This window comes from Danio aesculapii, chromosome 20 (assembly GCF_903798145.1).
Source record: "Danio aesculapii chromosome 20, fDanAes4.1, whole genome shotgun sequence".
Taxonomy (NCBI): domain Eukaryota; kingdom Metazoa; phylum Chordata; class Actinopteri; order Cypriniformes; family Danionidae; genus Danio; species Danio aesculapii.
In genome coordinates, this window is record NC_079454.1 from 22,782,768 (window position 1) to 22,810,594 (window position 27,827).

General features: G+C 36.0%; 1 protein-coding gene across 1 annotated transcript in view; it reads right to left on the reverse strand.

Moving 5' to 3' along the window:
• Window positions 1-10,612: 10,612 nt before the first annotated feature.
• The window catches only part of syne2a (spectrin repeat containing, nuclear envelope 2a), a 63,466-nt gene continuing 46,251 nt past the window's right edge, over window positions 10,613-27,827 (reverse strand). The window contains exons 30-39 of the mRNA XM_056481502.1: window positions 27,099-27,252; window positions 23,971-24,578; window positions 22,703-22,846; window positions 22,460-22,610; window positions 20,674-20,832; window positions 20,396-20,563; window positions 18,042-18,143; window positions 17,683-17,886; window positions 15,621-16,043; window positions 10,613-10,789 (exon numbers count right to left, since the gene is read on the reverse strand). Coding sequence (XP_056337477.1) covers window positions 10,613-10,789; window positions 15,621-16,043; window positions 17,683-17,886; window positions 18,042-18,143; window positions 20,396-20,563; window positions 20,674-20,832; window positions 22,460-22,610; window positions 22,703-22,846; window positions 23,971-24,578; window positions 27,099-27,252 — 2,290 coding nt within the window. The remainder of the gene's footprint in view (window positions 10,790-15,620; window positions 16,044-17,682; window positions 17,887-18,041; window positions 18,144-20,395; window positions 20,564-20,673; window positions 20,833-22,459; window positions 22,611-22,702; window positions 22,847-23,970; window positions 24,579-27,098; window positions 27,253-27,827) is intronic.

A 27,827-nucleotide genomic window follows, 5' to 3' on the forward strand; every position in this document is an offset into this window, starting at 1 on the left:
ATTAGAGGTGGAGTTATTTATGTGGTCCATATATTTGTCCCTGTGGGCTGCTCCCAAAGTCTCATTTGATCCTCACCATCTGCTTCCGATCCTTGATTTGGGATGATTTGTTCATGCCAGATGGATCTGCATTGGTTCTTTGCATTTCTTCGAACTACAAGAAAACAAGCTGTCATATTTCATATTTCAGTGCAAAAGTTCATCACAACACCACTTACACGTGGTATCACAGCCTGTCTAAAAGAGAAAGATGGCCCTGCACTCAAAAGTCATGGTTGCAGAAGAGAGAGGAATGCTGTTCCGCTGGGAGAAGAGTCTTCCCTCTGACGGGCGTGTTGTGCCTTCAGGCCTAAAACAAAACTCATGAGGATGTACTGCAGGAACTAATGCAACAAAGTGTACACTGTGGAAAATGATATGATCAAAATGCCACAACAACTGTTTTTGTTACTTTAACGTTACATAATATAAGATATTTTAGTTAAAAAAAACAAATATTCCATAGTTTAATATGCAAAAATGTGTCAAAAAATATGTGTTCTGCATTAGATAGCATAACAAAGCCAGAAAATGAAATAATGTAAAGATGGCAACAATGTGAATAGATAGCATATGGTTTAAAATCGTTAAAATGGATGGATGGATGGATGGATAAAGAAAGAAATGAAATTGTACAGATTACAAAAATATAAAAATAATATATATTTAAGGAGCCCAAGGATATAAAAACCAACTCATTGGTTTCATATGCATCATAAGGAGATGACACTGTTGAACTAACTTTGAATCACAAAACTATGCTGAGCATATTCAGTGCTTGTCTTTGGAACGGCTTGGATAATGTAGCCACATTCAGATAATAAAAGATCTTTCAGACCATTTTGAAACAGTTGGCAACCTACACATTTCTAAAGAAGAAAATAAACTGAACTGTCAAGTCCTTTACCTGATCCGTTCAATGATTTCCATTCTTTGATAATAATTTTCATGTGAATAAACCGTGAATGGTGCAAAATGCAAGTTAAAATGCATCAATTCAGTTTGAAAAAGAAGTCATTGTCTGCTTGGAATAAAAGCACTGTAGGTTCCCTACTCTAGTGCCATACAGCCATTACAAATGACATCATCTTACATCCTTTAAATAATATGCCTAAAAAAGATTTTGAATGACAAAAACTCATTTTTTTCATGACTCATTATTTAAGTACTGAACACGAGAACAGAGATTTTTAATTGTGAAGTCATTTTGGACTGCAGAGTTCGAAGTTAACTTTTTCATTTACCTGGCCAATTAGGCTTTTTAACTTTGTAAAGTTACAGACCAGAATTCAGTGTTCTGCTCCTCCATTCAAAAAAGCCTATACTGACATATAATACTGACATAATTTTTTTTTAATTTTTTTATTATTATAAAAATTTTCCTCACAGTTTAATGCCAGCATGTTCATGCATTTACAGGGGCAGATGCCCAAATATCTACTATGCCCCAGTCGAAGGGTCCCAGCAAACAGCATTCTTCAAAATATCTTCTTCTGAGTTTACCAGATGAAAGAAATAATTAAAAGTATAACATCACACAAGGAAGCATAAACAATAAGGTAATTTTCTTTTTTTGGGTGACCTATCCCTGTAAGAAGGGAACAAAGGGTCAGTAAGACTGGATTGGGTGTATCATGAGAAAATGATTTGAGGTGACGCATGTGGGTAGCACATTCGCCTCACAGCAAGAAAGTCGCTGGGTCAAGCCTCGGCTGCGTCAGTTGGCATTTCTGTATGGAGTTTACATGTTCTCCCCGTGTTTGCGTGGCTTTCCTCCGAGTCCAAAGGTGAATTGGGTATACAGGTGAATTGTGGTATGTTAAAATTGACCGTAGTGTATGAGTGTGTGTTGGTGTGTGTGTGTGTGGTGTGTGTGTGGTGTGTGTGTGTGTGTGTGTGTGTGTGTGTGTTGGTGTGTGTGCGTGTGTGTGTGTGTGTGTGTATGTGAATGAGGGTGTATGGGTGTGTTTCCCCAGTGATTGGTTTGTGGCTGGAAGGGCATCCACTGCGCATAAAACATGCTAGATATTTTGGTGGTTCATTCGGCTGTGGCGACCCCAGATTAATTAAGGGACTAAGCCGAAAAAGAAAATGAATGAATGAATACTTAGATTGAGATATTTTTCTCATTGTGGAACCCTTTTATGTTTGTTATGATTATGCAATTGTTTGGGCTATCTTTAGGGGGGGGGGGTTATTCTGACGGTGATTAATTGTAAAGGTGAGAGAGGTTATCTGACAAACTATCTAGCATGTTGATATGCGTTGCCCACAACAAGATCAATTTTCCTTCTGCATTTGGTAGGTGCTCACTCACACCCTGTATTTCTGAAAAGATTTTATGTGAAAACAACCATGTGGAATCTTACCTGGAAAAGAGAACGCCATCTGAATCCTCTGTCCGTTGGTCTTCACATGACTGAGCTGTGACTCTGATGAGATGACTGTAGAAATCTGTGTAACACATTCAGCTCTCACACTGGCGGAGCATCTGTTAACATTGATCCTGAGTCCTTTGTGAGTGTTGACTGTACATTTTCCACTGCTCCAACAGCACAGATGCTAAACATCTCAACATGTCCACCGTTTTGCCTCAGTCTGCAGGAAGATTCACAGTCTCTTCTTGCACAGTGCCCACAGCTTCTTTGACTTTGTCTCTTTACTCTTTGAGTGACTACACGTTGAAGACACATTCAGCACAGTATCTGTAGTGTCTGGCACTATGGACCGCTGAAGTTTGAAGACTTTCTGATTCAGCTGTGCTTTTATGGTCAGATCTAGATGTTAGCTTTATAATCTGATATTGTCTGATTTCTCTGCATCAGCTGATTTCCCTATTTTTTTCCTTACTCTGAAGTGTGGTTGCTTCCTTTAAAGGCTCTGCAGATGTCTGTTTCTTTGACATTGTGACATTCTGCTTAAGTGCTTTAATCCCTGATTCATTGTCTTCAGCACAGGCATCCAGTTGGCATGCTGTTTCAGCATCAGTGACTTTATGCAGCTTCTCTTTTTCATTTATTTCAATGTCAGTCTCCCTGATCTCAGAAGTGTTGGTCTGGAGAGCTTCTGTATTGAGAGCAACTCGATTTCACATTGTCATTTTCTAAAAGGGATCTTTCAGGCTTTTGTTCTTCAGGTTTCTCTGTGCCAGCAGAGCTCCTCTTTTGAGTTTTGACACCTTTATGGGCAAATTGTTCTGTTTTTGAGTCTTTAGGACCTGTACATTGTGTCTGCAACTGTGAACTTATGACTATCTGATAATAATGTTTGCTGAATCCACATCCACAATGACAGCAGGAATCTGTGTAACACATTCAGCTCTCATGACTGGTGAAGTAACTGTTGGCATTGATTTCTCTGTGAGTTTTGACTGTACAATGTCTGCTGTTCCTAAAGCCACACTATCAGTGGCTTCATATGAGCACCTCCAACCACTGAGACTCCAACTGTCCCAAAATATCCATCCCTTGCCTCAGTCTGCAGGAGATTTAAAGTCTCTTCCTGCACAGTGTTACCAGCTTCTGTGAGTTTGTCTTCTGAACTCACTGACTTTGTGGTATTTGACTGACTACAGGTTAAAGACCCGTTCAGTGAAACTATCTGTAGGTCCATGACCTCAGAGTTTGAAGACTTCTGAGTCGCTGTGCTTTTATGTTCAGATCTGATACCAGTTTTATACTACTGATATTGTCTGATTTCTCTGCATCAGCTGATTTCCTGATCTTTTTCTTACCTTTAGCAACATTTGGAGGTTTCTGATGTACGTTAGCTTCATTTAAAGGTTCTGCAGATGTCTGTTTCGCTGACATTGTGACATTCTGCTTAAGTGCTTTAAATCCCCCGATTCATTGTCTTTGGCAGGGGCATCCATTTGACTTGATGTTTCAGAAACAGTGACTTCATGCTGCTTCTCTTTTTTCATCTTTTTCAATGTCAGTCTCTCTGATCTCAGAAACATGGGCTGAAGAGCTTCCTTTATTTCAGAGCTACTCATTTCACATTGTCCTTGTCTGGAAGCAATCCTTCAGGCTCTTGTTCTTCAGGTTTCTCTGTGCCAGCAGAGCTCCTCTGTTTGAGTTTGGCATCTTTATTGGCAAATTCATCTGCTCTTGAGCCTTTAGGACCTGTATGTTGTGTCTGCAACAGTAACTGATGACTGTCTGATAATAATGTTGATGAATCGACATCTACAATGACAGCAGGAATCTGTGTAACACATTCAGCTTTCATGACTGGTGAAGCGTCTGTTGGCATTGATTTCTCTGTGAGTTTTGACTGTACACTGTCTGCTGTTTCAGAAACCATATCTGTGGCTTCAATATGAACACCTCCAACAGTCCCAAAATGTCCATCCTTTGCCTCAGTCTGCAGGAGATTTAAAGTCTCTTCTTGCACAGTGCCCACAGCTTCTGAGAGTTTTTCTTCTGAACTCACTGACTTTGTGGTCTTTGACTGACTACAGGTTGAAGACAAGTTTAGTGAAGTATCTGTAGTGCCCATGACCTCAGAAGTTTGAAGACTTTCGATTCAACTGTGCTTTTATGGTCAGATCTAGATACCAGCTTTATAATACTGATATTGTCTGATTTCTCTGCCTCAGCTGATTTCCTGATCTTTTTCTTACCTTCACCAACATTTGAGATTTCTGAAGTGTATTTGCTTCATTTGAGGGCTCTGCAGATGTTTGCTTCTCTGACGTTGTGACATCCTGCTTACATGCTTTAATACCTGATTCATTGTCTTCAGCACGGGGCATCAATTTGACTTGATGTTTCAGCATCAGTGACTTCATGCTGCTTCTCTTTTTCACCTTTTTAAGGTCAGTCCCCCTGATCTCAGAAGTGTTGTGTTGGAGTGCTTCCTTTATTTCAGAGTTTCTCGATTTCACATTGTCCTTTTCTGAAACCAATCCTTCAGGCTCTTGTTCTTCAGGTTTCTCTGTGCTAGCAGAGCTCCGCTTTGAGTTTGACATCTGTATGTGCAAATTCATCTGCTCTTGAGCCTTTAGGACCTGTGTGTTGTGTCTGCAACTGTGACTGTGACTTTGTGGTCTTTGACTGACTACAGGTTGAAGAAATGTTTAGTGCAGTATCTGTAGTGTCCGGCAGTATGACCTCAGAAAGTTTGAAAACTTTCTGAATCAGCTGTCATTTTATGTTCAGATCTTGATACCAGCTTATATCACTGATATTGTCTGATTTCTCTGCATCAGCTGATTTCCTGATCTTTTTCCTACGCTTACCGACATTTGGAGGTTTCTGAAGTGCGTTTGCTTCATCCGAAGGCTCTCCAGATATGTGTTTCTTTGATATTGTGACATTCTGCTTAGGTCCTTTAATCCCTGATTTATTGTCTTCGGCACGGGCATCCAGTTGGCATGATGTTTCAGGATCAGTGACTTTATGCAGCTTCTCTTTTTTATCTATTTCAACGTCAGTCCTCCCTGATCTCAGAAGTGTTGTGTGAAGAGTGTCCTGTATTTGAGAGCTACTAGATTTCTCACTGTCATTTCTGAAAGGGATCCTTCAGGCTCTTGTTCTTCAGGTTTCTCTGTGCCAGCAGAGCTTCTTTGTTGAATTTTGGCATACTTATGGGCAAATTCTTCTGTTTTTGAGTCTTTAGGACTTGTATGTTGTGTCAGCAACTGTGAATGATGACTTTCTGGTAATAATGTTGGTGAATCGACATCTACAATGACAGCAGGAATCTGTGCATTACATTCAGCTCTCATGACTAGTGAAGCATCTGTTGGCATTAATTTCTCTGTGAGTTTTAACTGTACAATGTCTCCTGTATCTGAAACCACATCTGTAGCTTCAATATGAACTTCAACAACTCCAACAGTCCCCAAAATGTCCATCCTTTGCCTCAGTCCTGCAGGAGATTCAAAGTCTCTTCTTGCACAGTGTCCACAGCTTCTGAGAGTTTGTCTATTGAACTCGCTGACTTTGTGGACTTTGACTGACTACAGGTTGAAGGCACATCAGTGAAGTGTCTGTAGTGTCTGGCACTTTGATCTCAGAAGTTTGAAGACTTTCTGAATCAGCTGTGCTTTTATGGTCAGATCTAGATACCAGCTTCATAGTACTGGTATTTGCTGATTTCTCTGCATCAGCTGATTTCCTGATCTTTTCCCTACCTTAGCAACAATCAGAGATTTCTGAAGTGTGTTTGCTTCACTTGAGGGCTCTGCAAAAGCGTGTTTGTCTGATATTGTTACATCCTGCTTACATGCTTTAATCCCTGATTCATTGTCTTTAGCACGGGCATCCATTTGTATTGATGTTTCAGCATAAGTGCCTTTATGCAGCTTCTCTTTTTGATCTAATTCAACGTCAGTCTCTATAATCTCAGAAGTTTTGGGTTGGAGAGCTTCCTGTATTACAGAGTAACTCGATTTCACATTGGTCCTTCTCTGAAAGCAATCTTTCAAGCTCTTGTTCTTCAGGTTTCTCTGTGCCAGCAGAGCTCCTCTGTTGAGTTTTGACATCTGTATGGGCAAATTCATCTGCTCTTGAGCCTTTAAGATCTGTATATTGTGTCTGCAACTGTGACTGATGACTGTCTAATGATAATGTTGGTACATCGACATCTACAATGACAGCAGGAATCTGTGTATTACATTCAGGTCTCATAACTTGGGAAGCATCTGTTGGGACTGATTTCTCTGTGTGTTTTGACTGTTACAATGTCTGCTGTTCCTAAACCACACTCTTTGTGGCTTCAATAGGAGCACCTTCAACAATTTCAACAGTCCCAAAATGTCCAAGCTTTGCCTCAGTGTGCAGGAGATTTAAAGTCTCTGTGTCCGCAGCTTCTGCTAGTTTGTCTTCTGAATTTACTGACTTTGTGGTCTTTGACTGACTACAGGTTAAAGACACATTCAGTGAAGTGTCTGTAGTGTGCGACAGTATGATCTCAGAAGATTGAAGACTATCTGAATCAGCTGTGCTTTTCATGTTCAGATCTAGATGTCTTCTGATTTCTATTGATGGTTTTGTTTGATTTCTTCACATCAGCTGATTTCCTGATCTTTTCCTCTCTTTAGCAATATCAGTAGGCTCTGAAGTGTGCTTGCTTCATTTAAAGGCTCAGCAAATGTGATTTTCTCAGCCTCACCGTAACTCTCTGACATTGTAGCATCCAGCTCGTGTACTACAACCCACATTTACTACTTTCTATCGTTAGTACACTTATTTGCTTTAATGATTCAGAACGAACATCTTCGTGATGCTCCTCTTTTTCATCTTTATGTACGTTAGTCTCCATGATTTCAGAGATGTTAGGCTGGAGAGCTTTCTGTACTACAGAGATACTTGATTTCACATAGTCTTTTTCTAGAAGGTTCTGTTCAGGCTCTTGTTTTTCATGTTTCTCAGGGCTAGAAGAGCTCCTCTGTTGAATCCTAAAATCTGTTTGGGCAAATTCATCTGATTTTGGGTTTTCAGGAACTGTACATTGTGTGTGTGATGAAATCTCTGGGGAGTCAACATCCAGGATCAAGGTAGAAATCTGTGTTTTAGTTTCCATTCTCACAACTGGTGACACATCTGTTGCTATTGATTCTCTCTATGTGTTGATTGTGTAGTTTCCACTGCACTTAGGACCACACTGTCTGTGCCTTCAGTAGGTACACCTCTACCATGTGAGATGCTAACAGTCTTAAACTGTCCATCTTTGGCATTGAAAGTCTCCTCCTGCACAATGTCTCTTAATTGTTTTCTGTACTCTTTGACTGACTACATGTTGAAGACACATTCAGTGAAGCATCTGTAGTGTCCAGCACTATGATCTCAGGAGTTTGAAGACTTTCTGATTCAGCTTTGGTTTTATGTTCAGATCTGGATGCCTTTAGCTTTATACTACTGATATTGTCTGACTTCTCTGCATCGGCTGATTTCCTCATCTTTTTCTTACCTTTAGCAACATTTAGAGGTTTCTGAAGTGTGTTTGCTTCACTTGAGGGCTCTGTAAAAGTGTGTTTGTCTGACATTGTGACAACCTGTTTAAGTGTTTTAATCCCTGATTCATTGTCTTCAGCACGGGCATCAATTTGACTTGATGTTTCAGAAACAGTGACTTCATGCTGCTTCTCTTTTTCACTTTTTCAATGTCAGTCTCCCTGATCTCAGAAGCTTTGGGCTGGAGATCCTCCTTTATTTCAGAGCTTCTCGATCTCACATTGTTCGTTTCTGAAAGCAATCTTTCAAGCTCTTGTTCTTCAGGTTTTTTTGTGGCCAGCAGAGCTCCTCTGTTGAGTTTTGGCATCTTTATAGGCAAATTCATCTGCTCTTGAGTCTTTAGGACCTGTACATTGTGTCTGCAACAGTGACACATGACTGTCTGATAATAATGTTGGTGAATCGACATCTACAATGACAGCAGGAATCTGTGTAACACATTCAGCTCTCATGACTGGTGAAGCGTCTGTTGGCATTAATTTCTCTGTGAGTTTTAACTGTACAATGTCTCCTGTTTCTGAAACCACATCTGTAGCTTCAATATGAACTTCAACAACTCCAACAGTCCCAAAATGTCCATCCTTTGCCTCAGTCTGCAGGAGATTCAAGTCTCTTCTTGTACAGTGTTACCAGATTCTGTGACTTTGTCTTCTGTACTCTTTGACTGACTACAGGTTGAAGACACATTCAGTGCAGTATCTGTAGTGTCCGGCACTATGATCTCAGAAGTTTGAAGACTTTCTGATTCAGCTGTGCTTTTATGGTCAGATCTAGATGCCAGCTTTACAATACTGATATTGTCTGATTTCTCTGCATCAGCTAATTTAATCTTTTTCTTCCCTTTAGCAACATTTGGAGGTTTCTGATGTACGTTTGCTTCATTTGAAGGTTCTGCAAATGTGTGTTTCTCAGACATTGTGACATCCTGCTTTAGTGCTTTAATCCCTGATTTATTGTCTTCAGCACAGGCATCCATTTGACGTGATGTTTCAGCATCATTAACTTTATGCAGCTTCTCTTTTTCAATGTCAGACTCCCTGATCTCAGAAGTGTTGGGCTGAACAGCCTCCTGTATTACAGAGCTACTTGATTCCACTTTGTCCTTCTCTGAAAGGGATCTTTCAGGCTCTTGTTCTTCAGGTTTCCCTCTGCCAACAGAGCTCCTTTGTTGAGTTTTGACATCTTTATAGGCAAATTCTTCTGTTTTTGAGTCTTTAGGACCTGTATGCAACTGTGACTTATGACTCTCTGATAATAATGTTGGTGAATCGTCATCTACAATGACAGCAGGAATCTGTGTAACACATTCAGCTCTTATGACTGGTAAAGCATCTGATGGAATTGATTTCTCTGTGAGTTTTGACTGTACAATATCTGCTGTTTCTGAAACCATATCTGTGGCTTCAATATGAACTTCAACAACTCCAACGGTCCCAAATATTCATGCTTTGCTTCAGTATGCAGAAGATTTAAAGTCTCTGTGTCCACAGCTTCTGCTAGTTTGTCTTCTGAACTCACTGACTTTGTGGTCTTGACTGACTACAGGTTGAAGTGTCTGTAGTGTCCGGCACTCTGATCTCAAAAGTTTGAAGACTTTCAGAATCAGCTGTCATTTTATATTAGATCTAGATGTGTTCAGCTTTATAATACTGATATTGTCTGATTTCTCTGTAGCAAACTGATTTCTTGATCTTTTCTCCTACCTTATTAACATTCACAGGTTTCTGAAGTGTGTTTTGCTTCATTTGAGGGCTCTGCAGATGTGTTTTCTTAGTCTCATTACAACTCTCAGACATTGTGACATCCTGCTCATGTACTAAAAAGCCTAATTCACCGTCTCCTCCTTTGTGGACATCCATGATTTCATGTTGCTTCTCTTTTTCAATGTCAGTCTCCATAACCTCAGAGAGGTTGTGTTGAAGAGCTTGTTGTATTTTAGAGCTACTGGATTTCACATTGTCCTTTTCTGCAACCTTTCTCAAAGTTTTCTCAGTCCTAGATGAACTCCTCTGTTGATTTTTGACATCAGAATGAGAGAATTCATCTGTTCTTGAGTATTCAGTAACTGAACGTTGCATCTGCGTCAGTGACTGACATTGGACTAATGATAATTCCGGGGAATCAGCATCCAGGATGATGGTAAACACTTTCTTTGCTGTTTTAGAGCTTCCATGATGAATCGATGGGTGTGAAATCTTTTGCTCAAGTGATTTAGAAGATGAGCCCTTCTAGTTTTAGGTTTGAAATCATGGTCAGAAACAGAACGAGTGCGCTCAGAATCATCAATATGATTGTTTTCATTGAGCTGCGCTTCTGATGTAGTAGGATTAGCATATAAACTATAAAGAGATTCATCAGAAGTACTTAATACAGCTTGTTCTTCATCTACACTAACACTTGGTTTGGCCTTCAGTGTCAAACTATCCTTTGCTTTCTCTTGGTCCTATCATGAACCACTGAAACAGTATGCCACTGAGTTGACAAGCTGAGGTAGTTTGTGCAGGCAGGTTTTGGATGGATTGGTAGGATCAGAATCCAGTATTATGGTAAAGATTGGCTTTGGGCTTCGACAAGGAGAAGTCATTTTACTGTCATACTCTCTTACTTCAGATTCAGACAAGGGACTGCCGCTCATCTGTGTAGCCGGATGGGAGAATCTCAACATCTGCTTTTGCTTGCCGTGTAGTGCAAAATGAACCTGATCTTTCTTCTGTTTTGTGGACTTTCCCTCTAGGCATTATCTTTACATTCTCCGAATCCAAATCATCCACAGCTTTACCAGCGGTGACCTGTAAAACAATCAGACCGAACAGAACAATGACCAAATGTCAATAAGCATCCTTAAACAGCAAATGTTTCTTCAACCATTTTTATGATGCATGATATCATTTAACAATACAAATACTGCACACTTCAACATTTGGTAACACTTAATAATAACTACACACTATGAATCATCTATTAAGCATTAGCAAATAGTGAATTCATTATCTGTTGCATTAACTCTACAATAATAGATGTTAGAAAGCAGTTTATAACTGCAGATACAAATGCTCTATTCTTGACTTACAAGCACATCTGTAATGTGCTTTATAATTGTATTTTCATGTTTTGTTAATTATTATTTTTTATTGCTAAATGAAGTGTTGCATCATTTACAAACAGGTTATTTAAGAGAATTTGCTGATTATTAAAGATCATTCAGAATGCGTATTTAAATGATTAATAAACTATTCAAATTAACATTTATATATATTATTCTTCAGGCATATACTAATGGTTAATTGATTTGAATAGTTTATTATTAATTTACTTGTGCATTCTGAATAATAAAACAAAAACACCAACTACTCTTAAATATTTTGATTTGTAAATAATGCAATACCTAATTTAGTCATGAAAAATTAATCAGTAACAAATTATGAAAGTACAATTATTAAGCACATTTTAAATGTGCTTATAAGTCAAGAATAGAGTATTTGTATCTGCAGTTATAAACTGCTTACAAAAATCTATAAATGTAAAGTTAATGCTTAACAAATATTGAATTAACTATTTGCTAATGCTTAACAGAGGATTCATATTCAAGTGTTACCCTACATTTTTCTAAAATTGGTCTCTTTAATTTAAATGAGCCAACCCTTGAATTCTTTACTATGAAAAAAAAAAAAAAACTAAAAATAACATTTATCGATTATAGAGAAATTTAAATGTTTGGGCTTTTTTTATTTATGAAACGCCTTTTTAATTTAACTTATCAACTATTCCCTCATGTTCTGTTTGGGTCATTTTGACCCATACATGATTTTCTTTCCCCCCAGGTAGTTAATGCAAGTTAATGTTATCACATTGAGCTAAAACTCACCGACTTTGCTCACATAGAGTTTAACAATGTCCTATTTTTTGGGATAATTTTGCACTCCAACTGGTTACACTTGTGCCGTTCAAAGTCAAAAATGACTGGCCTACAAAAAAAGCATTTAAACCTCATTATCCAATATTATCATTAATTATCGGACCTAATCTTTTCCTCAGCTTGTATTCTTTTAGTTAGGACTGCACTTGTATTTCTTTTCTTGAACTGACTGATCACAGGCCTGATTGACTAATTTGGCAGGGGTTCCCAAACTTTTCAGCCTGCGACCCCCAAACTAACAATGCCAGCGATTCGCAACCCCCAAATTCATCTGAGGTGTAAAATATAAATACACAAACATTGCACACAACAACAATATGTCTATATAAACACAAGCATGAAAACAGTCTAAAACCCATTTAATTTTATAGTCATTTATTAATTTGTTTACTATTAACCTCAGCTAAAGAGACTGGTGGACACAATGTTTTCAGCACAAGTCTATTCTAGTTTAATTTTTAAAATCGCCAATCAGAGATCATCCTCAATGTGCTGTTGTGGCCTGTGTTTATTTTTAATGCATTTAATTGCCTAAGAAAGTTTAACCTGGTGTTTTAAAATCAATCTGCTGCAGCTGACGCTATTGCGGTGTTGTTATTCTAATGTAACAACACAATCCTATGAAAAAAAATTATTGAAAGGCTGATGGCTTTTTATTTGCAAGTTGTTGTTTTTTTATGCAACTATGAACTACTATTATTATTTTCTGTGGGTTAAGGATAAAATATGGTAATTCTAATAGTTTAATAAAATTTATTTGACTTTTGGAAATCACCAAGCATTGCCCTGTCATTATCCCACAATCCCCACTATAGGATTCACTGGTCTGAGGCTACATACATCAGTTTTTAAGTGAAATAAATGGTTCATTGGTGGACAATCTTTATCAATTTCTTGTACATGTGTTATGCTATATTATTGACCTTATTCGTTGTGTATGACGGGGCGCAGCCATTTGAATCGAGACTTCCGATCTCGTTCACTTCCATTCATTTTTAGACGTTAAAAACAGCTTGTTACGATGCTTGATGTTGCAAACTGGTGCAAAAAAGAGCACACTTCTGCATTTTAGAATAAGATCAATACAATTTATTAATTATTCAATTCAAACTTTTAGTGAAATTGTTTTCTTTCCATCAGAGCTTTCTTTACATTATTTTTAAAACCTCTTACTAGCTGCAAACTTTTAAATGGTAGTTTATATTGAGCAAAATTGGAAAACGGGAGAAAAAAGTGTGACAGGATTAGACATAAGACCACACCAAGTAATTCACAAAGCCATTTTAAATGCTGTGAACATACACACTACCTACTGTGCCACACTTTTTGACTCTTTTTAAACTGTTCTGAGAAACCATCAAGCAGAGCAGAATAATGCTGATAATGCAGCCTAAAGCTCTGACATCTGAAAAGCACCAGACTAAAATGATGTGCCACACAGCAAAACAATGAATATCCAGCATTTTTCTCAGAGAAAGTAAAAAACAAGCTCTTAAAAGCAATGAGGTGGCATTCTACAATAATGGCCCTAAATGCAGCGCAGAGCAAGTACTCCATTTAGCAGGCTTTAGGCAGAATAGTGATTCTGTACCTACGCCACAGAGGTGCACTCAATGACTTTACTCCTGCTGACCCCAAACACAGACCCAGCAAGAAAAAATAAGTGGATGTCTGTCAAGGATTAATGATGCATGTTTCATTGACAGACACAAATCCTGTCAATTTTGCCATCCTTCCTGGAATATAACTCACTCTTTTATGATTTGTGTGTGACATTTTTTATGAGGAACTTATTATCAGTTGTTTTTTCAGTTTTGAAACATGAATCATGCATGTACTGTACACAAGTGGTGTACTGTACACCACTTATTTGTGTTGAATCTGCCGAAAGTTTAAACAGTATTTGAAAATGACCAACTACAAAATGTTATGGAACAAGTTCCTAAAAAACGATGAAACAGAAATTTAAAGGTAAAAAAAGTATTCCATTTGTACACTACTGTAAATTAGTTTTATTTAATAGTATACTAGGGGGACGCGGTGGTGCAGTGGATAGTACTGTCGCCTTACAGCAAGAAGGTCGCTGGTTCAGGTCAGTTGGCATTTATGTGCGGAGTTTGCATGTTCTTCTCGTGTCTGGGTGGGTTTCCTCCGGGTGCTCCGGTTGCTCCGGTTTCCCCACGAGTCCAAAGATATGCGGTACAGGTGAATTTGGTAAGCTAAAATTGTACGTAGTGTGTGAATGTAAATGAGTGTGTATGGATGTTTCCCAGTGATGGGTTGCAGCTGGAAGGGCATCCGCTGTGTAAAACATTTGGTGGATAAGTTGGTGGTTCATTCCGCTGTGGCAACCCCAGATTAATAAAGGGACTAAACCAAAAAGAAAATGAAGGAATAATAGTATAGTACTTACTATTATTTACTATTAAATTTTCAATAACTAAATTAAAGTAAATTGTTCTTAAAAATGTACGATACAATTTTCAAAATACAATTAGACTTTATTTACGTTTTAATTATTTTAATTAAATATTAAAATGCTAAATATTTAATTTAATAAAATAAACTGCAATAATACCTTTTTGTTCAAGTTACAAACTGTATAACCGATTAAAAACACAGAGAATGTGTCTTGTGAAAGCCTAAAAGGAAAAAGATTTAATTTATTTATAAACTAAATTGCAAAGTTGGTTACTGAAAGAGGTTAAAGTTGTTGTTCTAACAAGGGTTTTAAACAAATTCTAACACATTTATTGAAAGGTTTTTTTTTTTTCAAAATTGTTCATCTTTTTAAATAACTGACTCATCAATCAAATTACAGACTAAATGATTAATTGATTGACGGATTGAATGATTAATATTATCAGAAGCAAAAATGTACAATTATTGGGTTACACTTTATTTTGATGGTCCGTTTGTTGAATTTAAGTTACACTGCATCTACATGCCAATTAATTCTCATTAGATTAGAAGTATACTGTTAGGTTGGGTTAGAGTTAGTGTACTGTAAGTTGACATGTACATGCAATGTTTCTTATAGTCAGTTAAATGTGTGTTGACGGAGCAGTATCAATAGATATTAAGCAGACAGTCTACTAATACTCAAATAGACAGCAAAATAAAGTGTTACCCAATTATTATGTGTAATATGTACAGTGTAGACAAACATAAAAATACAAAGAACTCAAAGTTCAGTTTTTCAATACTTTCTAAGCTCCTTCCCCCCACAATATTTATATAAATATAAATGTATAAATATAAATATATAAATGTATAAATATATATATATATATATATATGTATAAATATATATATATATATATATATATATATATATATATATATATATATATATATATATATATATATATATATATATATATATATATATATATATATATATATATAAACAATCCAACAAGATATATATATATATAAAAAAACAATCCAATCTAGCTCCTGTAGATAATTTCATCTGTTCAAAACTGCATTTCCCATAGTGTGTCAAAGGTTCTTTTTGGAGCATGATAGAACTGGAATGGAATTTAAATTGCTGTTAACAGACACAACTACATTACAGCTGTTTCCAAGAAACAAATTCATTCTAGTTCTCAAACTAAAATGATTTCCAACAAGACTCTTTGTATTTCAGTTCAGGTCACTTTAAAGACACAGAACAAACATATAAAAGAAAAGAAACTGACCTGTGCATATGTGAGTCTCTCCTCAGGTGTGACCCGCCTGTTCTTATTCTCAGACAGAAGCATATCCTCTTTAAAGTACTTCTGCTCAGGAGCAGCGTCCTTTGCCTTGCCTCTCAGTGACTGTTCATCTGCTTTATCATGCCATACAGTCTGTAACTCGGTATCTTCTGCTTTTTTAATATGGGCCTTGATTTGCTTAGACTCTTCGACAGGCTGAGAACTTTCAGGCCTGTTTGGGTTCATTGCTTGTTCTCCCTTCTTTATAACCAGCTCTTTGGCAATGCCAATGCTTTCTTGAAGGTGAGCTCCAGCTTCAGCAAGAGTCTGCAGGTTTTCCAGACCTGCAATGCTGGCAAGGAGATCCATCTGCTGCAGTAATGCATCTGCCTGCTCAGCCTTCACTTCCAGCTGCTCCGCTAATCTCTGTCAGTCAAAACAGTTACATTAAAGGATTAGTCCATCAAAAAAATATGGGTGAACAAAAGTATGAACTAAAGAATGTGCCATTGGATACATGTACATCAAAATAGGCATCCAATATACACACAAGTGCTTGATGATTAAAGGGTAACAATTATTTTCCCTCCATAAAATTCTAACATTTTCGATATAATGTTTATGCTTCAAAACAGAACTAAACAGCACTGCTTGTTTGCAACACATGGACCATTTAGTTATTTGTGTGAATTACACTGTCTTGTCTTAAATGCTACATGCCCACCAAAAACAACACACCATATTTTGGTGCTTCCCAAAAAAGGTTAAAGGATAAAAAAAAAACAATTCTTTCTAAAGGATGATGTTTTTGATGAAAGCAATTTCAGAATATCACAAAGGAACAAAATGCTATTTTCATGGATCATATCAAAAGTTTACCTGTGCCACAATGAGAAAATGTAGACAGCTATATATACTGTAGTTAATCTACTTTTCTTTAATAAGCTATTCTTCATAATAACTGCAACGAAAATGGCTGATCAGACACATAATTATTCTGCTTTTATTCAACACAAGTCAATTTCTTCTACCCAGGTAAAGACTGGATGGTCACTTTTCCATCCGATGCGATTCCAAGGTATTTACAACACATAGGAATGCTCAGAACTGGACACACAGAGAACTTCTATAAGCTCCTTGCTTAAGACTGATGGTTTTAATGTAAACTTTTATTCTCTGTATGTGTAATCAAGTGTTTTGCAACAAGTCTCTTGCTCATGTATTAATAATATGGTTTTAAAACTTCTGCAATCAATGTTTAACTCTACCACAGCTAAACAAGATTAATGATGGTTCATGTTTGATGTACCTGCAAAGCTAATTGGTGTACTGATCGATTGTTTACATTTTATGTTAATACGTGTGCAACATCTAAACATTTTAAGAAGCAGTTTACACCCAGAATGCCTATGCAAATAACTAAGTTTTGGACTGAAGATTATTAAATGTGCCTCTGGGGTGTTAACATCTCATTGGTAAACTCGGCTCTGGAGGGTGAATGCAAAACCACCTTTATAAAAGCTGGAAGCCTAAGGCCACGACCCAGACTAGAGAAACACTTGAACCCAGACCCGAATCCAGGAGAACCCCAGAGGACTCCAGGGAGCAGGTGTGGTCCTAGACAAAATGGGTCAATTGCACAGCACAGACATTCCCATTACCGATACCTTTCTATCTTTCTGTTCCGTCGAGAGTCTAAGTTTAGTGAGCCGCAACACCAGTAGTCAACACAACTATTAAAAACAACTTGATTTTGTTCATCGGGAACTGATTGGTTCATCAGATTCTTGTGGTTTGCTATTGGCCAGTATTTTGTGATTGACAGGTTGATCCCATCCTCCTGTCCATGACATGTAAAACAGATGTTGTTGCATTGGCAAAAGGAAGCTATTTTTGATTAAAGATTACAATCATGCATGAAAAATCTGTTCTATTAAACACCATACTGAAGAAGACAGAATGTAAAAAGGAAGAAGGAGAAGATGAAGAAGGATAAGAAAAAGGTGAAGCAGAAGAAGAAGGGTTCGCTTTGAGTTGATGTTGACTTTACAGCACAAACATTCACCTGGATGGTATTGAGGGCATGTGGGCTTTCACATGTGTTCAGAGTGTTCAGATTATTTGTAATAGTCTGGATGGAGGACAGGTGATCTGCAATCTCAGTTGCCACCTGCATTTTGGCAGTTTCCAGCTGTCTGAACACATCTCTGGTCTCAAAAAAGAGCTCCTTCACCTCTGCCATCTTCTTCCTCAGCTGGCTCTCAATCACCTTTAAGAACATAGAAGCTTTAATATAATTACCTTTAAGAACTATAGTGAACTTGTGACGATATGAAGAGTGGTTTACCAACAGATCTCAACATACACATAAAACATATAAAATGCCATTATTTGAATAAATGACGAGTGTGAAAAGAAAACCACCTGCAGCTCCAGTGGAAACTCTTGACTCTGTAGAAGTTCCTGGATCTCTGAAGATCTGCGATGGAAATGATTAATGTTCTCCTCTTGAACCTTCAGATCATTCTGTGCATATTTACAAAGATACTGTCAGAACTCATGAAGAAAAACATGTAATCAATGTATTAGTACATTTTATATAAAAAATCTGGTCAAGCCTATTTATAACAAGAATCAGTTTAGAACCTCTACATTTTTACCTATTTGTCAGCATGAGTCATTTAAATGATTGAAAATATCATTAAACTTGGTTTTTTACTTTATTTACTTTAATGCGTACAGGTCCAGAATAAGCCTGTTGTTTCATTTTTACACAAATATATCTGTTAAAATTCGCCACTAGAGGATGCATATTCACAACAACTACAAAAAAGGCATGGTTTGGTAATTCCATGACAGAGTGAAATCATCAGGGCTGTGGTCTTCATTACATACTATGGGACTCCTGCAGGAATCATGTTCACAGATGAGCTAAAGTATTAAAACTTATAGAAATGAGTAGAGTTAGGCTAAAAGCCATTAAAGTGAAAGGAAGGAGACAGATTAAGCAACTGCTGATGAGAGATTAGCATGATGCAGCATAAAAGCTTTTATGCTGCCATGCTCCATCGTCTTTTGGCTCTTCCACTTGTGATCACATTTACTGTAATAGTATTGTTATATTGCTACCCAATGCAGTCTAATAAAATGCATGAGATATTAAAGCGTCTTGGGTGTTTCCACATTTTTTATAAGTTAAAAAATGGAAATCGAGAGTGTATGATGTCGTCAGCATGGCAACCTAGGACATGATCTTATTTCTCTGGATTCAAATATTATTTGACAGATTTGCTAATAACAATAAAAAAAAACATTATATTAGTTATATAACTATAAACTATTCTTATATATATAAAAATAAATAAAAAAAAAAAAAAAAAATATATATATATATATATATATATATATATATATATATATATATATATATATATATATATATATATATATATATATATATATATATATATAGATAGTTCTGTCTGGTTCTTGAATCTCATTGGCTGACAGCCGTGAGATATTCTGCAAATAACAGCCCTCGTATAGCCTCTTCACCCTTGTGTATTACCCCACCAACATACAGCATGCTGTTGAATTGTTTTATAAATGCAATATCACACTCACAGCAGTGCGATATGGCTGTATATCGGCACTGGTGGGGGGCACTAAGGCACACCGCCTGTGGCCTCAGGTCACTGCATGCCTCTCACCAATGCCGTTATACAGCCATATAGACTGTTACTCGTGTGATATTGCTCATATATTACATATTGCATCTTACACATAACATATAAGTTCAATAATGATGAAACTTTTCGACAACCACAAAAAATTTGGGATTGATTTTCTTTTCCCTTAAAAATACTTTATGCTGTAACAAGTACTGGAAAAATGGTCTGAATATGTCATTGTAAACAGTTTGTGAGAATGTGTGTCAAATGTATTATGACTTGATTTTGTAACCCTTATGACAACCGGTTTGTTCTGTTTTTTTAGTTCTATTTTTTTTCTTTCTTTTCTCTAAATAAAATTTTTTTTAAAGTAAAATAAATAAATAAATAAATACTTTATGCTCAGCAAGGCTGTATTTGATTAATAATACAGTAAAATCAGTAAGATTTTGAAATATTATTGAAAATAAATACAATTATTTAGCTGACTAGATTTTAATATATAATTTATTCTTGTGATGCAAAGCAAAAATATCAGCATCATAACTCCAGTCTTCAATATCACATGATCCTTCACAACTCTAATGGACCCTTTTCACATTTCCAGGTTTCTCAGTAGCGGAAGTCATCATAGCTGGGTAACTTAGAGCACAGTGAATGGGAGAGTGCAACATATTATTTTTCTACAATCATATTTGTTGAAATAATAAAAGAAACATTCCAGCATGGTGGTATCAAGACTTTCAGAAAAAGGAAACAAAAAATGTGTGAGACTCATAATGCTAGCTAGAAGAGAGAACAACGTCAAAGATGATATACAGTAATACATACATAAAAACATTTAAATGTCTATAAGTTTTTTTTTTATTAAAAATTAATTATATTAAAAACTTTCAGATTTTAGATGCTGATCTCTGAAAAGGGTAAATTTAATGATTTGCAGAAATCTTTTGTAACACTATAAAAGCATTTACTCTTACTTTAGATCAATTGAAAGCATCCTTGGTAAATAAAAGTATTAACTTGTTTAAAAAAAAATCCATAAATGTGTGAAAGTCTCAAGTAACATCCTAATATCGATCTCCAATTCTGTTATAAGTGATTTACCTGCATATCAAAAACATCCACTTCCGTCTTAAAGGGGTTTGACTGAGCAAGAGTTATGAGCTTTTGAGAACTCCAGCCCTCCACTTCACCAGCCAAAAGGAGGAGCTTCTCCCAAAGAGAAAAGCCAGCCTGAAGATTATCCAGATAGCAGTCTGTCTTTTCTGTCACCTGAAATAAAAGCAATTTTAACAGGTTAATGACTACACTGAACATAAAAGAACAAAAGAGTATTTACATCACATTGAGATGTGATACATGAGATTAGTGAGAGAGCATACATCCAGCCAGCGGTCCATGAGGGTGTCCGCTTCACTTTCAAACGGGGCGTCTGTGCAGTCCAGAACCCTTCTCACCAGAGACTGAAGCTGCCTGCACACAGACCTGAACTCCTCCACCCCGTCTCCCAAACCACTGAGATCTGACTTTATACTTATCACCTGGACACACATTCACACACACACATACAGTATATAAGTATTATACATTTTTATTGATATGAAGTATTGTCATGATGAAAGATGCAAAAATTATAACTTTAAGAAGTACAATAATGAAAAAAGAACTCTGGCCATTTATGTATAATAAAACACACACAAAAATGTATTGTAAACAAACATTTGAAACAAATTATAAACAAAAAAAACAATTATCAAAGCAATTATCAAGTACAACAGAAATACAGTAAGGTATAGCAATACAACACTTTACACAATAAGGTTTCATTAGTGAACTTTAGTTAACGCATTCACAACAACATCGAGAAATAGCTACATTTGTTACAGAAGTTGATGCTGGTAATGATACTGTATGGTAGTTTGAAATAAAACACACTATTTTTCTTTTTTTTGACAAAGACTGACTAAAAATTTACATTTCGATAACTTATAATCTATTGAAAAACAAGAATCTGATGTGTTTGTGAATCTGCAATCAATGAATTTAATGCAAAATCAAACAAACAAAACTAAATTTAGAGAAGCTTGAATTTTTTTATTGTTGTCGCAGATTTCCTGGAAATTTTGGCCATCCAGGAAACTGTTGCAATCCCTTCAGTTCCATCTGCAGTGTTTCATATTAAATATTAATAAAATATTCTAGAATCGAAAGTACTCATATAGTGTGTTGGTTAAGTTATTTCAAAAAATTTATTAATAAATTATGAATTACATCATTCATTCAATAATTTTCCTTCGGCTTAGTCCCTTACATATCAGGGGTCGCCACAGTGAAATGAACCACTAACTATTCCGGCATATGTTTTCTGCAGCGGATGCCCTTCCACCCGCAAGCCAATACTGTGAAACACCTATACACCTCCAATTCACACACATACAATACGGCCAATTTAGTTCATCCAATTCACTTATAGCACATTTCTATGGACTGTGGGGGGAACCGGAGCACCCAGAGGAAACCCACACAAACACAGAGAGAACATGCAAACTCCGCACAGAAATGCCACCTGGCCCAGTCGGGGCTCGAACCATTGACCTTCTTGCTGTGAGGCAACAGTGCTAAGTGAGCCACTGAGCCGCCACTAATTACATCATTCAAATTCTTATTACTGAAAAATCAAACTGTCTAAAAATTAAATGAATAAATCAATATATAATAGAATTAATTGACTTAAAACTACTTAAAATTTATTCAAATCTCAACACAGACAATAGAAATTTCATTCGACAGTCAACACTGCAAAAATGCTTTTCTCACTTAGATTTTTTTCTAAATATCCTAAGAAGCACGTGCTAGAAAAGCAAAAAATATAGTCTCATTTTCTCACATAATATGCCAAAATTGTGAATATTTGGACTAGAAACAAGACAAAAGTATGAAAAACATTTTTGGAGTGAAACAGAATTTTTGAAAAACAGTTTAAAACATTTTAAATTAATGTCACCATATTTCATTTCATTTATACACTACACATTCAACTAAAGACACTAGTCAAATCTATATCAACTGTATTTTACTACATACTGTAGAGATTTGCTTTATCTGAAATGATGCAGCTAATGCTGCCATCTGCAGTCCAGTTCACAGATTTTTTCTACAACTCTGTACCTTGCTGATGAGCAGCTGAAGGTTGTCTTTGCCCATGTATGAGGCCTGATCACCGATGGTCTGCTCTGCTCTCTGTAAAATGCCACCCAAACTATTTCGACAGCTCTGAAACTTCTTCAGCAGTTCGGTTAGAGAAGCACACTGCTCACGACTAAAACAATAGCAAGAAACAAACACATACTGTACTGTCTGATTAGAGCATTACAAAAAGAGTTTTTTTATAACCTTGTGTTTCTGGTTCACCTTTCAGTGACTGATCTGTGTGCCTTTTCCCATTGCGTCTGCAGCTCGCTGAGGTTCATGTCTGATGTGTTCGTATCTCGCAGATCATCAATCTCTGAGCGGAGTGCATGCAGTTTACTCTCCATGTCTGTCAGGAAGCGCAATCTGAGACAGAGAAAGATGCTGGTGAGATTAAGAGTATTTCATTCAGATACTCCTGAGCAGCCATTCAGTAAATTAAAATCAAAGAGGGAGAGCAAGTTTCAAGAAGTTGTTAACTTCATCTAATTTTTTCTTACCTGCAATCTTGATTGGTATTCTATTGCATTGTGTTGTGATTTTTTTACGATTCAGAATTTCTTTGGTTGTCTTCTTTTGCTATTGTTGCAGTGCTTTGTGATTTAGAAAAGTGCATTGTAAATAAAACATATTATTTTAATTATTATTTAGAGAAAACCAAAATGAAGCTGAAACTAATCAAAAGGCGGGTTTTATTACAAGAAAGACAATTAGTATTTTTATTCAGGTTTATTTTTTTATACTCCATTTCATTCAGTATATGTTCATAACACACCAAACTTCATAAACTATATATCAATTAAATAAAATTACATAGAAGGTAAATAAAAAATGTGCAAAAAAATGATGCAATCTGGCTTCATTGTATTGCTTTATATTTTATATTGCAATTGTGTTTTTAATTAATATTACTAAATTATTTAAAAAAATGCAATTTAATAAAATTTTTGTGATTATTTAATTAATTAACATATTAAACTGTATATAACAGCATTTTAATATTTTACTGTATACAAAATGAAATCATGCTTTTGAAAACAAATGTCATAGAAAACAACATATGTTATTTGGCAATTATTTGAATAACAGAATTGGCACAATAATTAATTAAATAAATAAAAATTACATATGCATAAAGAAAGAAAAATAATGTTAAAATGTGATTGCTATTTTAATTCATATCAATAGCATAATTGGTTATTAAATTTAAAAAGTAATTAAAGTTTAAAAATAAAAAATAAAACATTATTAAAGAAACATAAATTGTTAAACATTCATTAAATAAATAGTACATTTAGGATGCAGTTGCTTTAATATAAATTGAAGTAAAAAAATATTAATTAAATAAATAAAACTAAATAAAATAAAACTAAATAAAATAATAAAATAAAAAATAAATAAATTTCCTTATTTCTTTTCGTCTTAGTCTGTTCTTAGGGCTGTTTAAAATAAAATAATCTCTTAATGATCTTATTTCCGAGTCTCCTCACCTGTGCTGTAGTGCAGGTATTGTGGCTTCCTTCAGCCCGTGTCTCTCCAGTGCTGCCAGCACCTCCCTCAATGTGACCAACAGACCCATCCTCTTCCTCACAAACGCTCTCTCCTCCTTCTTCTCCTGCTTCGCTCTTCCCTTCCGTCCTCCATCAGACACTCTCTGTCCTGCAGCTAGCCTGACCTGGACCTTCTCCTCCAGCGCTGACACCATCTCAGCACAGCTGCCTGCTTCATCATCCAGCGTTATCCTCAGACCAGCATCATCCAGCATTGTGTCCAGCTGAAGAGAATCCTCCCTGACCTGCTCAAGGCTTTTCTGGATGGACACTGAACTGCAGCTTTGGTCTGACGTCCCGTGAGATGTATTTAATTCATCGTTCAGCTGCTGGAGATGAGAAAGGAGCTTCTCGAGGGCCACTAGAGCCAACTCAGACTTTTGCAGACATCGTGTTTGCTGCTCTAGACATTTTGTGCGGTCGTGGAGAGTTTGTTGAAGGGGAAGATGAGTTTGAAGCTCAATGTGACTCAGATCAGCGCCATCACCTACTGAACTTTCTCTCTTGTTAAGAAGAAACAACTCTTTTTTGATGCTGTCATCCACACACTATATAAAGAACAAGAATGTAAGGTTTTAAGTGCGTTTAAACATGCAAAGTACATCAGTTCATGTTAAATACATTACAGCAAAACTTGAATGAGGGAGCAAACGTATCTTAAAGGGATAGTTAGCCCAAAAAATAAATAATATGGTAGTTAATGGTTACAGGCTTTTATCTTTCTTCAAAACATCTTCTTTTGTGTTCAACAAGTAGAAGAAAAAAGGGGTATAGGTATAGAGATAGCCAGTAGCGTAAAGTAGCAAATTACAAATGCTCAAATTACAGTAAATGAGTAGTTTTTCTCAAGAATTGTACTTTACTAAGTGTACTTTTACTTTCCCATGAGTACATTTTTAGTGCAGTATCTGTACTTTTACTCCAATATTTTCCTTTAACCTGCAGTCACTACTTTATTTTTTCTTGTCATAGGGGATTAGAAAAATCAGTCCTGTGATTCCTGTCCAATCAAATCACACACAGAAGGTAAATCGCATTATAATGAACTACCTCAAGACATGGGCGATTTATAATTGCAGCAAACTGTTTGCAAGCATTAAAAGGGTCCCAGAAGATGTCCAAAATCTTTACACACATTGACCTAGAGACTGTTTAGATGCATGTCACTGATGCAAAGATGACAGATGTTTACTCTATGATGACCGAAATGGTCTTAAACACCCAGCAGGCACAAGACGTCAACATGATGTCAGATTGACGTTCCATTTTGTTTGGAAATGAAAATCGGGTTTACATCAGAACCCAATGTCAGGTCGACGTCAATGTCCAATGTCCAACCTGAAATTTGCCAAATATCAATGTATAATGATGTTACAGCTTGATGCTGTGTGGATGTTACCACTATGATTTCATGTTGGATTTTAGTTGCCATACCTGACAAACAAATGTCAGTATTTGAAGTCAATATGACGCTGGTTTAAGACGTTGACTCGATGTTGGATTTTGGTCACTTTCTAACACAACCTAAAATCAACCATTTATCAACGTCGTTATGGATATCAAAATAACATTATCCTTAGACGTTGGCTAGACATTGAATTTTGGTCACCTGACATCACGACCTAAATCTAACCTAATATTAACATCTTATGACGTTGTGTGCCTGCTGAGCAATAACTAAATGCACTACAGAAAGTTACGTTTACACACATCCACAAACTACATGTAAATGCAGCAGCTTTCTGCAGTGTAATACTCACTACTCGAGTAGTTTTAAAAAGGTCTACTTTTTACTCATACTTGAGTAAAATTTACAACAGATACTTTTACTCTACTTGCACTACATTTTTAGGCAAGTAATGGTACTGTTACTTAACCCTCCTGTCGTGTTCACATCCTGCCCCTTACTTTAGTGTTCCCGATCAAAATTGACCGGTTGTTTTAACTGCTCTTATATTATCACAAAAATAATTTTTCTCCACCAAATTTTTATTCAACATTCTTTAGCTGTGAACAATGTCTCAAAGTAGTGTTTAACATGAATTTACAGAATTAGACATAAAATAACGACATTGAAAATAAAAATAGGCCCTGAAAATATATTACAAAATGAACAATAGATGACAGAAATGAAAATACTTTGTTTCATTACAAATAGACAGTTCACTAAAATAACTTTCACAGGGTCTGACCAAAGAAATTGAAATTGAGCACAAACAAAATGTTATCCATTCCTGTATTCTGAGTGATCGAATTGTCAGTCCTTCAAGTGTACTAATATAGGGAATAGTGACTGAGGGTATATACAGTGAGCGTGGACACAGAACTAGTTACACTTAGCACTAGTTATACTTTGGTCATTTTTGAGCGAGATAAAAATGGTCTAATATATTAAAACTATTGTTGCTAAGTTAAGCTAAAAGTACTCCTGCTAGACTTGGAGATTGGCTGAACGGAGATTGGAAGGAAGGAAGGAAGGAAGAAAGCAAGAAAGCAGAAAGAGAAAAAGAAAGAAAGAAAGAAACACAGATGGATTCACATAACAGACACCTGTCTAGTCTGTGTGAAGATATGATACACTGTTTTATCAGGAAGTTGATTCACGTTGGAGGAAAATTTACAAATTTTAAAAAAAGAGAGGAAGAAATCAGGAGAAGGAAAAAATGTAAAAATTAAGTTGAAATTTTGTAGGTTGTAATTTTTTTTTCGATATTTTGCTTGAATTTGATTGTATTATTGTTCAATTTCTAAATATGTTTGGTGACTAAAATAATATTTTAATAAATATATCTGTTTAATAAACCTGTTTTTGTTTAAATGCATCACAATTCACTAAGAAATGGATAAAAATAATCATTTTCAAAATGGGGTGTGATTATTCTTTTTGTATAGTTGATTTAAATAAATGTGAATATTTAAGGTATGTTAAAAAAATTTACAGTGTGAACAGAAAGTGAACCACATATGACAAAATTACTATTTTTGGTCCCAAATGAACAGTGTGAACACCCTCTTAGACTAACATTTAATATCTTTACGTATGAAGATGAGATTGTATGATTTCCTACCTGTAGTTCTTCATGTAAATTTCTGGCATCAACAACAGCAAAGTTTCTAATGTTCAGAGGCTTCTGACTGATCTGTTTGAGCTTATCAGAAATCAGTGAGATCTGAATGTCAGCTGACTCCAGCAGCTCTATTGTAGTTTCAATGGTTTTCACCCTGAGCAATATAAAAAAAAATAAACATTATTAGTATTCTTATCACAAAATACACAAAAATAATAAAAATCACAAAAACAACAACAGCTCTGATTCAAAACAACTGTAGCTAAAGTTTACGGACATTATAAATGACAAATTTGGACCTGTTTGCATAGACAACAACTATATACACAAACATTTGTTGTGACTATTAATTTCAGTAAAGCTTGACATTTGGCAAAACACATTTTTGTTTATGTAATTTGTTTAAAATTTTGTTGAAAAGATCACATTTAACAACTCATTCATTCGTTCATTCATTTTCTTTTTGGCGTAGTCCCTTTATTAATCAGGGGTTGCTACAGCGGAATAAACCACCAACTTATCCAGCATATGTTTTATGCAGCGGATGCCCTTCTAGCCTCAACCCATCACTGGGAAACATTCTGCATTCACACACATACACTACGGACAATTTAGCTTATTCAATTCACCTATAGTGCATGTCTTTAGACTGTGGGGGAAACTGGAGCACCCGGAGGAAACCCACGCCAACACAGGGAGAACAAGCAAACTTCATACAGAAATGCCAAC